Source organism: Octopus sinensis, linkage group LG18 (assembly GCF_006345805.1).
Source record: "Octopus sinensis linkage group LG18, ASM634580v1, whole genome shotgun sequence".
NCBI classification, from domain to species: domain Eukaryota; kingdom Metazoa; phylum Mollusca; class Cephalopoda; order Octopoda; family Octopodidae; genus Octopus; species Octopus sinensis.
In genome coordinates, this window is record NC_043014.1 from 28,178,734 (window position 1) to 28,191,579 (window position 12,846).

Here is a 12,846-nt window from a genome sequence, read left to right on the forward strand (position 1 = left end):
AATATGTTTTTAATAAAATCACACACTACTGATCTGTAACTGTGTCAGTACTATAATAAAAATTAAACTTCTTTCTGGGTGTTGACCTTGATATTGAATAAGTCATGTGAATGAGCATGCAATGGCTGTTGCAAGTCTATGCATGCCTGCAACTTAATGGTGATTAATAGTGATGTCTTTCATCATTGTCATTTAATGTCTGTCCTCCATGCTGGAATTGGTGGAATGGTTTGACAAGAGCTGGCAAGGCCAGAAGCCACAAATTCCATTCTCTGTTTTGACATGGTTTCTACAGCTTGATACTCACAGAACGTACTGGCACAATCACCAGTGCTTTTTATGTGGTACCATCACCAGTGCTTTTTATGTGGTACCATCGCCAGTGCTTTTTACGTGGTACCATCACCAGTGCTTTTTACGTGGTACCATCACCAGTGCTTTTTACATGGTACTATCACCAGTGCTTTTTACGTGGTACCATCGCCAGTGCTTTTTACGTGGTACCATCACCAGTGCTTTTTACGTGGTACCATCACCAGTGCTTTTTACATGGTACCATCACCAGTGCTTTTTAAGTCGCACCAGCACCTCTGCATTTTATGTGACATCAACACTGATAGGATCACCAAGTACTTTGCAAAACAAAATCTCAGTTAGGAAAGGAGAGTAGTATTGAGTGGGTGTGGCTTTGTACCAGACAAGAAATTAAAGATGTAGAGGGACAGATATAGGTGTTTTGCTGTAGAGTGGATATGTGGATGGCCCAGTTGGAAAAGAAAGGAGTGATAATGGGAGAGAAATGATGGCAAAAATGTTTCAGGACATGCCCTTGAGGGACATTCAGGGTGGTGAGATTAGGTGAGGTAATGTAGAGGCTTGGGCTGGGTGAGTGTGCAGGATGAGGTAACTGTAGCAAATGATGGAGAGAAATGTAGGAGAGGCTCAGTGATGAGAGTTGTGGGTTTTGTGTGAGGGCATTGAGGATAAACAAGACCTTAATGATGGAGAGCAGCACAGGGAGGAGAGAAAAGTTGCTGAAAGGAGGTGATTGGTGAAGACAGCAGGTAGGGGAAGAAAGAGACCTAAGAAGGCCAGGGGATGTAGTATGTGCCTATCCTACTCTCAGGTGATAGAGGAAGTGATGGGACAGAGAGGATGGAGGTAAGCATTGATTTGTACAAGACTTTTGGATTAGTTTCTTTGTTATTTATTGGTCTACTGTCGTGTTCTACCCAATGCTTGCTGGAATGCTTTTATATTCATAGCTTGAAGCTGTAATTCATTTAACTGTTTTAGCAAACGTCCAGTCAGTTTAGTATCAATGAAAATGTGTCAAATAGATGTTGTTACCCAAGTACCCTATAATATTTTTTATGCTTCTGAGACTAATGGCAGAAGAAATTGATGCTCAGGCAGTAGACCTGACACAGCTACTTTCAACTTAGTGAATGCTGCGAAAGGCACACCAAAGGCTAGGTGGTGGTATTAAAATGAACAGCAGATTAAAAATAACAGGCACAGCTCTTCCAATGGGCTTTTATATAGTTCCTAATAATTTTCACAGGACTTCATGCACTAATTAAGTGGTTTCAACCACTTAATTAGTGAATTTCTTATGCATCCACAATTTCCTTGTCATGGAACATAATTATGATTCAAATTGATCTCTTCATCTGATTTGATCTGATCCTATGAATATCCCTTTACATTCTCAGTTAAAATCTTGCTAGAGTTGAGTTTTCTATTCATTTGTGGCCTTGTACCTAAAGGTGTAAATCATTGTTTTCATTTCAGAAACCACTACTGATTCCCAAGACACTGCTGACTCACAAACTGACAAAAAATCTGAAAAGAAGCCACCACACAGGAATGATGGAGAATTGTAACAATAGTCTTCTTTAGCATTACATACTGAAGGATGAATGTGCTTGTTTGTGTGATTGTTTGGTATATAAGTGTGAATGTTTATGTGTACATGTCATTGTGTGAACATATAGACATCTAATCTATCTATTCCTGAAAGACAATTTCTGGTTGACTGTTTAGAATCCATGAAACCGGATTCATAATGGTTTTCTGTTGTTTCCCTCTCCTTTTAAATTAAAACAAAACTGAAGATCTTCTAACTTTCTCTTCAATGTTTGTGTTGTATTTGACTAACTTGTTACTTCATTGTAGCAAAACCTGCTACCTCTCCACTTGAAGTCTAAGACAAGTTTTCTGGATAGTCTCATCTTATAGCATTCCTCTATATCCTTAGGGTGGAGAAAGAAAAAAAAAAACAAAAGAAAATTATAATTAGTAATATTTATTATACACACATATATAGTTTACAAACATGTACATTTTCACCGTCACTTCCTGACATCACATTCTTAAGATAATTTTTATTTTGCATCTAAATATCCTTTCAATGAAGTAGTTTGGACATAATATGTAGAATTTAAAGATAAAGGTTATTTCTTTAATGACTGTCCCTGCACAAATTGTGTAGGAAATTGTTAAAACACTGAACCTCATCTAATGGATCAAATGTTTCTTAGTAACACTGAACCTCATCTAATGGATCAAATGTTTCTTAGTAAAGGGTTGTCAGTTTTTGTCACCGGTGCTACAGTTTGTTCTTCAAGACACTTATCTCTACTTGGCTTAGTTTCTATTGCTGAAAGTTAACTAAGGTTGGGAGTAGACAGGACAGTCCATGAGTAATGAAATTGTTCTCTTATTTATACATCTCATCACCAACGTCCATACTTGACTCCTAAGTTGTATTTAACTTACCTTTATAATTGTTTGTATGTATCAAGAAAACTTGTCTTCTTTTTCTTGTGGACATCACACTAATATCAAATTTTAAATAATTTATTCTTTGGAAATAAATTATTTCTATTTGAACAAACTAACCAAAATGAAATTTCTGTTTTAGTTAACAATTTTGCAGTTTTCCTTTCCCTTTGATATTTCTTCAAAGGAAGTGTTAAAATTTGAGGTGATACTACTTTCCTGGGGTTCTATAATCCAGTATATTTAGATTAGTATGATTATCTGTACAGCAGGACATCATGTGTAGTGCCATTGTAATCAGGACATATTTTGACAATTTCCAAATCTGTTAAACTTTTGATAGCAGTTTAGTAAGGACCAAAATTCAGATTAGACTTGTGTCAGCATGTACATTATTTTCTATGGTAGACATGCATTTTTATTAATAATTATGAGCTGGTCTGGTGGTGGATAACTATCTCATTACTCATATCAACCACAAATCAGATATTCATCCATTAAACAGGCTTTTCATTGCTAGCTTTTGGCTTTACATTGTTGACAAATTTTTAAACTGCATAAATTTTCCACTGAATTTTGAGAGTTTGTTCTCTGGATTTGAACATAACTGGTAATATGGTTAACTTCTGATGTGTCACTATTAAATTAGGTATTGTGAAGCCAGAAGATTATAAGTGTGGTTGTACATTCAGTATTCTTATTTGATGGAATAGATGGTCTTCAGCTCCATCTTAAGGCAACCTGCTGCCACTTGAAGTTCTGTATTTTGAACAACTTTCAATTTTTTGTGTGCTGTGTCTGGTCTTAGTAGATTCTATGTTGGGCTTACATGATTGATTGAGAATTGTTTGCCAAATTGCTATAATTGTTAATTTGTCCTGTTTCCAAATATTAACATCTAACATATCATTCTCCTACAGCTACAATGTATGGAGAAAATGAACATTGAATCAAATATGAATTGTAGTATTTTGGGTTGTTGCCCTAGAGATAGTGTATGGCCAGAAACCTGAACTTGGAGGCGATGGTAACTGGGCAGTTTGAGGAGTGAAAAAAGTCAGTTGATTTTGATACTGAGAGTTGTCCTCTACCATCAAAAAACCCATTTAGCTTAGACAGGTATTGTTCAGCATATAGGCAGCCAAGTCTGGTTCAGGGTTTGAACCAAAAACTAAAATTGTATTTATTGCTCATAAATTTACTGTCAGAAGTTGGTGTTTTTGGAGATAAAAGTGAAGATGTGCAGTTTCCCTAGATAAGTCCCAATCTCATAAGTCTGCCTTTAGATATCAACTATTAGAACTTGGTTGCATTCAAATACAATTCTTGCTGTCTTATAATATTCTTTGAAATTGTGTTATTTTGAGGATCTTCTAACAAGATACAGATATCAACCATATCAAAAGTTTTAGTCAAATCTATGCTACAGTCACTTTTGTGAAATGGAGTGGTGAGGTCTTTTTTTTTTTATCTCTGGTTAAATTTGACTAATGGATATGAAGAGTTGCAGGTGTTCTGAAATTATACAGTGTTGAGGCCTTAATCTATGCTGAGTCTCTTTTCCTTTAATATTCAGTATCCTTTCAATTCCACATTACTCAGATCATCAACCTCTAACAAGTCAGTCACTATTTATAAATAAGTGATTATTACTAATTCAACCTGAAAACAACTGAACTGAAGAACCGTACCTTATCTTCCCTACATAAATCCTCAGGACTTTTCTTAAGGATTATTTTTAATTAGTTGCTCAACACTATTATGTCTTCACTATTTCCAGTTAAAATTTGTCATCATTAATACCTCAATGTGTAGTTCATAGGACTATGAAAACCAGACATAATACATTGGTTCATTTTGAAATTCATTATCATGCTTAAGCCTTCAGCATTCACATTACTCTGTCAAATGTTAGGCTTATTTATTCACATTGTTTTGAATTGATTGTGCATTATCTTATACCTTAGCAATTTTGATGAGGTAACTTAATTTTTTGAAATTGTAGGGTTGATATGAGAGGCCACATCTGGTCAGTTTTAACATAAAACAGGTATAAAATTTTGGCCAGATATAGCTGATTTAAATGCTAAAGGGTTAAAGACAAATAGAAATGGAAGGCAAGAAAGGTTTGTTAGATAAGAAATAAAATGTTAAGTTTCTTTGCTTAGTGGCTCTAAAGGCTGAAGCTCAAAGATTCAATTTAGCTCTTCTAATGTCTTAGCTGGTAGGTAGCATTATCTAATAGTTCATATAATTATCAAGATTATATATTATTCCGGCTTTCTAAGATGAAACCAATGACATATAGTATATAAGATAATTCCCCCCTTATTTCTGAGTTTGTTTTATGCAAAGTTTTAGTAGCTGCCAACTGCTTTAGTGCTATGCAATCCTTAACATTCAGATTACTCGTCAAATGTAATGCTTAATTATTTACATTGTTTTGAATTAATCTTGCAGAGTTGAGGCCTCTATAATGTGGTTGTATATTTTTAGAATGACATTGTAGGTTTGGTGTGAGAGGCAAGATCTGGTCACCTTCAACATAAAACAAAGGGAATATTTGGGCCAGATATGGTCTGTTTAAATGCTGAAGGGTTAATTTGTCATGGTTCAAAGTCAATCTTTCCATATTTCATGTTTCTAGATGATTTATCTTCACTAATGTAAATTAAAACTTGCTTGTTGAATTCCTTCAATGATTAGCTTAACATGGAGTAATATTTTTGCATCATAAATGACAACAAAAGAGACTTTAAAATATTTTGCCAGACATTTCAAATTGGTAGTGGGATTTGCAGAATAGGTTAATTAGTGAAAGAAGATGCTTTGGAGTATTTTATTATGTCCCTTGCACACATAGGTTTCAAATCTTGCCAAGGTGAATTTTTAACTTTTACGTTCTGTGGTTGATAAAAATAAGTAACAGTGGTAACATACTGACATTTGTTATAACACCCTCTACTTAAAAATGATCAACAGCAGTGGCTAAAAAATGGTCAGTATTTTCTTTCTATTAGAATAAGAATTGAGTAAGCCTAAAACAGCTTTTTAATATTTTCTAGGAACAATCACTATTTATTTCAATTTTTGTCAGTTTTCATTTTTAAGTTGCTTTTTTTTTTGTCTTTTTATATATATATAGTTTCTAGTAGTAAACTTTCTTTTGAATTCATTATTGAATTCTTTTTATTGTATCATTTTATTTTTGCTTTTAGAATTGTTTTAATTATTTTTTTAACTTATCAAGCATCATAACTACATTTAATTAACTTTGTTTAATGAAGTAGCCATCTGAAAACAATGCCTTTCTTCAAAAGAAAGGCTTTGGATTTATAAGGGAATGGAAATGAGATTGCAAAACACTTGTGTGTTATGACAAATGAATTGAAATGATTTCCTATTGGAAATGGATACAATAGATCAGAATTGGCTCACCAGGAGCTTTCTGCTTAGGATGTTTATATGTAATGTGGTCAACTCACTTTTCATATAACTAAACAATTTCAATCAACAAGATTGTTGATACATTGTTTTTAGTCTTATTATTTTCCCTCTTTTGATTGTCAGTTTACTGCAGGTAAATTCTCAGTAAACTTGTGCTCTAAATTGGTTTTGTTTTCTGTTTAAAACTGTTTGTCTTAAAAAGAAGACATTGCCAGTTTCTCTTTGGATGATCTGGGATGTCATATTCTGTTTGTAGACTGCATTGTCATCTGTAAAAAAAAGAAAGAAATTATATGAAGAGCAGTTGGTAAGCTACTGACCGCTCATTTGTGAGTCTCAATTCAGTTGAGACATTGTGTTGTCTTAGAATAAGACATCTAATCTTTATGTTCCTATGATTTCATGTTTAATATTTAATACATTCTTACATATGTATTATGCTACATACATGTATACTTTCATGGGTACTGATCTCAATGGTGCAGTATTGAGTTCTTGGTGAAGATTCACTTCTCAAAGCTCTCAAGAAAATCCTGAATGTTTACATCTAATCTTCTTCTTATTACTGATGTAATAAACCATTGTTAATTTGTTTTTTTAATGACTTAACTAAACATGTGCTATGCACAAATCACTATATAGAAACCTTTCTTCAGTTCTATATGCATTAACCAAGAGTCTTTTGTTGGTGTAATTTTTTCCTTTGTATTTTTTGTTTGTTTTGTTACCTATTAGAAACCTGTTGGTGAGGCTGTAACCCAACGTTGTTGTACTAATTCTGCTCTGATAAACATCAACTAGTATTTTATACACACACACACACTCATGCAAATATACATGATATTAAATATATTTATAACTTCACTAACAGTTTTCAATTTTTCCTCAAGTTGACTTCAATTGGGATGCACTGATTTTTCTTCTTTTTATTGTCTTTTTTAAATGTTATTTTTATTTTGTCTTGCTAAAGTAATAAAGATCTTCATTTGTTTTTATTTTAAAATTAAATTTTATTTTTAAGAAATGCACAACACACTTTTATTTTACTATAAATAGATTGAAATCAGAAAGCAACTTGCAGACTAGTTGAAGAAGCTCCCTTCACATGTACATATATATATGACTGCTTTCACTTTCCATCTACCAAGTTCACTCATAAGGCTTTGATCAGCCTGAGGCTATAGTAGAAGACACTTGCCCTAGGTACCATGCAGTGGGACTGAACCCAGAACCATGTGGCTGGGTAGTAAGGTTCTTACCACTCAGCCATGCCTGCACACACACATGCACGCACACACACACACACACATAAAATGATTTCTTTATTTGTGAATTAAGTCTACCATTGGTTTCATGTTAAGAAAAATAGGCAAATATCTTAATATCTCAACAATTTTTCAAGCTGATCACATGGAGAAACGTTAAGATATTAAAATAATTCCCTATCTTTCTTAGCATGAAACCAATGGTAGCTTTAATTCACAAATTAAGAAATTTTGTCCACACCTTTTAGAGTGTTGTTTTCATAACTAATAAATTTTATATTATATTTCATTGAACAATATTTTTGTTAGCAACAGTGTCAAAGGCTTATATATGCCACTCAGTGAAGTACAAAAACCACATAGAGTATATTTATTTGATAGCATGTTTTCAGAGGGGATTTTCCCACTCGCATTTACATCTATTATCAACTCACATACACACACTACAGTTACTCTTATACTCCATTTTTCACCTATGACACTTGTCAAAATATGTTTTTTTCCATAGTTTCATGAAACATCATCATTTAACCTCCACTTTTTCATGCTTGTATGGGTTGGACAGAGTTTATTTGAGGCAGGATTTTTAGTTAGATGCCCTTTCTGTTGCCCACCCTCACCTGTTTCCAAGCAAGGTAATATTTTCCCATGGTCAAACATGTTCTCGCAGAATATTGGAAATAAATGGCATTGCATGTATGACAGTGACACTCATTTACAACTATCACATGATGTCAATACAAGGAGACCATGACTCATTCTCGCACTCACACACACATACATATACATGCATAATGAGCTTCTTTCAGTTTCCGTCTATCATTAGGCTTTGGTCAGCCTGAGACTATATAGTAGAAGGCACTTGCTCAAGGTGCTATACAGTGAGACAACCTAGTGGTTGGGAAGCAAAGTTCTTCCCCACACATATACTTCAACATGTATATGCAAATACTCATAAAAAAAACTCAAAAAAGTATAAAGAAAAAACAAAACAAAAAAAAACAACTATGATTCTACCTTCCACTGAATATAGCTGAGTGAGCAGAGATAAATTTTGCTTTGTTTCATTTGTTGGATCATCTTTTAGTAAAATATAACCACAATAAATGGTAAGACAGAAAGTAACATCAATAGTTTATGAAATAGTTGTAATGTCCTTTACTGCAGAGAAAGGCTTTTATCTTTTTACTCTTTTACTTGTTTCAGTCATTTGACTGTGACCATGCTGGGGCACTGCCTGTAGTCGAATAAATCGAGCCCAGGACTTATTCTTTGTAAGCCTAATACTTATTCTATTGGTCTCTTTTGCCAAACTGCTAAGTTATAGGGAAGTAGATGCACCAACATCGGTTGTCAAGTGATGGTGGTGGGACAAACACAGTCACACAAAACAATATGTACATATATAACGGGCTTCTTTCGGTTTCTGTCTACCAAATCCACTCACGAGGCTTTGGTTGGCCTGAGGCTATATAGCATACATTCGCCTAAGGTACCATGCTGTGGGACTGAACTTGGAACCATGTAGTTGGGAAGCAAGCTTCTTACCTCACAACCACTCCTATGCCTCATCATTAGACAAATATTAAGAGCTGCAGTTATATCACTGAGCTAATGAACCAATGGTGAACTTCTGTGTGGATGTTCAATTTGCTAAAGATAATGACACTGTAAATGTAGTTTTAGTTATATATTATGTCTGTGTAAAAAAAATTAACTGACAAAAAGAGTGGATTTAATTATGGGTCTGCTTGTTCAGAGATGACAAGGAGCTAAACAACACAGCTTGTATTGTGGGAGTCATTTGACCAACTTGTATGAATGTAGAGTTGATAGTCTTTCTCTTTCATATGACATATTTCTGCCAACCTCATACAATCAGCAACAGTATTTTTTCTCTCTGATCATTCAGATTACTTTATCAAATGTTATGCTTATATATTAACATTGTTTTAAACTAATCCTGTATTTTGTAGATTCAAGATTTTGAATGATATGATTGTTTACTTTTGGTACGACCTTGTAGGGTAGGACAGAATATTCAGGCCAGATATGACTGGTTTAAATGCTAAAGGGTTAAACATACAGAAAACTTAGTGTATAAAAATTGACAGCTAAAAAAGACTATTAACCCCTTAACATTGAGGTTACTCTTTCAAATGAAATGCTTATTTATTCATTTTCATTTTGAATTAACATAGCTTCAAAATTTCAATGATGTGATTGTTTATTTTTACAATGTTGTTGGGTAAGTGTAAGAGACTGGATCTAGTTGAATATTTGAGCCAGTTTAAATGCTGAAGTGTGAAAGTTTGGTTTGCTTAATATATTTGTGACTAGTTGAATATAAATTCTCAATAGTTAAAGGTAAAAAATGCTGAATTTTAACCCTTTAGCATTTAAACCAGCCATATCCAGTCCAAATATTCTTCCTGTTTCATGTTCAAACTAATTAGAACTGGCCTCTCACATCTACCCTACAGTGTCATTCCAAAAATCTATCATGTCATTGAAATATTTAAGTTACAAGAAAATGCAGCATTAATTCAAAACAATGTAAATAAACAAAGTTTATATTTAATAAAGTAATCTGAATGCTAAATTACCAAGATGTGTTAAATTATTAAGATTTAAAATTACTAAGTTATAGATTACTGAGACAGAACTAACCAATAAAAGTATCTAATGAATCCTAGGAAAGTAAGAAAACACTTGTAGCCTTTCAGTTTTGCACAAAGCATTTGTTGTACTGACAAGTTCTTACAAATAATCGGACCCTTATGAAATTTAAGGAAATGAATTCTGTGTTTCCAAGAATCTAATGCAACTCAACAATAGCTTGATAATTTAACTTTTTCTACCTTTGAAGCTTCTAAGAAAGAAAAAAAATGCAGAGATTGTATGACAAAAGGAATGGTGTCTGTACTTGATAAATATTTCATTATCTCATGGATACAAGCCCTGTAGAAATAAATAAATGAATAAAATGGTCTCCTACTGGTAGACAGTTGAAGAGGAATATATCTGCCCCCTCACCCAGTTGTTCTTAACCTAAACAGTAATGCTACTTTTGGGGGTGTTCTGTGCTCAGAGGAGAGAGGTGTTAGGTGTTGAGAGGGATCATGGTTTTTCTTTAAAATATATTTGAACTAGGAATAATACTTAGATTATTTTGAAAATGTATTTAAAATAATTTGTTAGGATTAGAATATGAGTAAGACAGTTTTATCAATGAGCAGAAATATGACAACATATTTCGTTATATGTTGTCACCTTTTTTTTTAATGATTTCCATAAAAATTTCATGTATGGAGCACTAGTCTTTATAAATATCTAAAAAGAAACACTTGCTATATGAAACCCAACATCATCAATTAATATTTGTTTTCCATCATGGCATGGGTTGAATGGTTCAAGAGGATCTGGCTAGCCTGCGGGCTGCATTGGTCTCCAGTGTCTGCTTTGGCATGCTTTCTATGGTTGAATACCCATCCTTACACCAACCACTTTACTGAGTGCTTTTTTGTGGCACTAGTGAGGTTACCAAGTAATTTGCAGACAGAATTTGTTGAGGCAGATTTTCAATAGCCAGATACCCTTCCTGTCACCAACACAGACCTGTTTCCAAGCAATGTAATACTCTAGTTTCTTGAACAATGAACACCCCAAATGGTCACAAGCCAACTTTTGTTTACATGGATTATACAACATATCAAGAAGCTCAGATGTGCTTTCATGGTTGATTGCAAGCATATGATACCACCTGTTTTTGTTAGTAGGGCTGTTATTTTTGCTTATTGCCAATGAACACTTATGACAAGGAGAAAATACAAAATTACACAAACATGTATGCACTCATATTTTATCTTGAAGGGTTTAGTCAAACAAATTGACACATGGACTTACTTTTTTAAGCTTAATACTTACTTTTTCACTTTTTGCTGAACTGCCCTATCACAACACTAGTGGTGGTGGAAGGGGAACAAATACAAATATGATGGGTTTCTTTCAGTTTCCTTCTACTAAATCCATTCACAAGACTTTAGTCAGCCAGTGAAAGACATGCCCAAGGTGCTGTGCAGTGGGACTGAACCTAAGACCTCATGATTGAAAAGCAAGCTTCTACCAAATAGCCACACCTGCATTTATGTCTACATAAGCCTGTTGGGGTGTGTGTGTGTGTGTGTGTGTGTATATATATATATATATATGTATATATATATATATATGTATATATATATATATATATATAGGATCTTACAGATCCAATATCTGGAGGGGCTATGTCTTGGAAATCTGCTGGCCCAATGGTTTCCCTTCATGGCAGAATTAATAGTCAAGTCTATTTAAGCATTTTATCTGTTCAAATTCATCCTATGTTTGCGGAACTGTTTCCAGAGAGAAATGCAATCTTTCAGGATGATAATGCACCAATTCAGACAGCCAAAGTTGTTACTGAATGGCACAAGGAACATTCTAGTGAAGTTGAACATCTTATCTGGCCACCAGTCCCCATATCTCTTTGATATCCTACACCATCATCACTACAAGAACTGGAGACTGTTTTGTCTGAAGAATGGACAAAAATTCCTTTAGAATTCAAGCTGTAATTACTGCCAAAGGCGGTCTTACCCCATATTAAAATAAATTTGTTTGAAATTTTAAGGTGTTTCCCTTATTTTGTCCAACCCCTGCATGTGTGTGTGTGTGTGTGTGATGAATTAAAAAAGAAAGGCAAAACATGAGTGGGACAACTTTTCACAAAGGTATTATTAGTTGCATGTTTGGAAAAAAAAAAGGAAAAAGAAAAAAGGTTTTTGATGTTTTGACATGAAGTCCTTCATCAGAAAAAATGAAGAGGAAATGGGAGGGTGGTGGAAAGGTGAGAAGAAAAATGTTAAAGACAGAGAATGCTGTTCTATGGAGAGGAGTTAAGAAGTGAGCATTGTGTATATATAAAGGAGAGTATCAATGTAAGGAGATGGCCATAGGGGTTTGTGAGCGGTGTAGGGTACATTGGCTGGCAGGAGGTGAGTGGAGTGCAGTGAGATGTGAATGTGTAAGAGGTGAGGCGGCATAGAAGTAGAAAAAATAGTGAGACAAAATAGTTAAAGAAGGTACTGGAAGAGGAAAAGTTACAAAGTGGATAAAGGTGGGAAAATATATAGGTGAAAAAATTTGAATGTGGAAGAGTAAGTAAAAATGCAGAGAAAAGGAGAACAGAATGGTTAAGAAGTATATATAATGTTTGTGATTACAGAAAAATTGAAACTTGCAAAAGGGACAGAGGATTATGAAGAGGTTATAAAGAAAGGTATTATTTTAGTGAAAACAGATATAAGTACAGAGA

At 34.0% G+C, this 12,846-nt stretch overlaps 1 protein-coding gene across 1 annotated transcript in view; it reads left to right on the plus strand.

Annotated features, from left to right (window-relative positions):
- Window positions 1-7,226, plus strand: part of LOC115221816 (hypoxia up-regulated protein 1) — a 51,857-nt gene extending 44,631 nt beyond the window's left edge. The window contains exon 24 of the mRNA XM_029792048.2: window positions 1,795-7,226. Coding sequence (XP_029647908.1) covers window positions 1,795-1,886 — 92 coding nt within the window. The 3' untranslated portion in view covers window positions 1,887-7,226. The remainder of the gene's footprint in view (window positions 1-1,794) is intronic.
- Window positions 7,227-12,846: the final 5,620 nt, after the last annotated feature.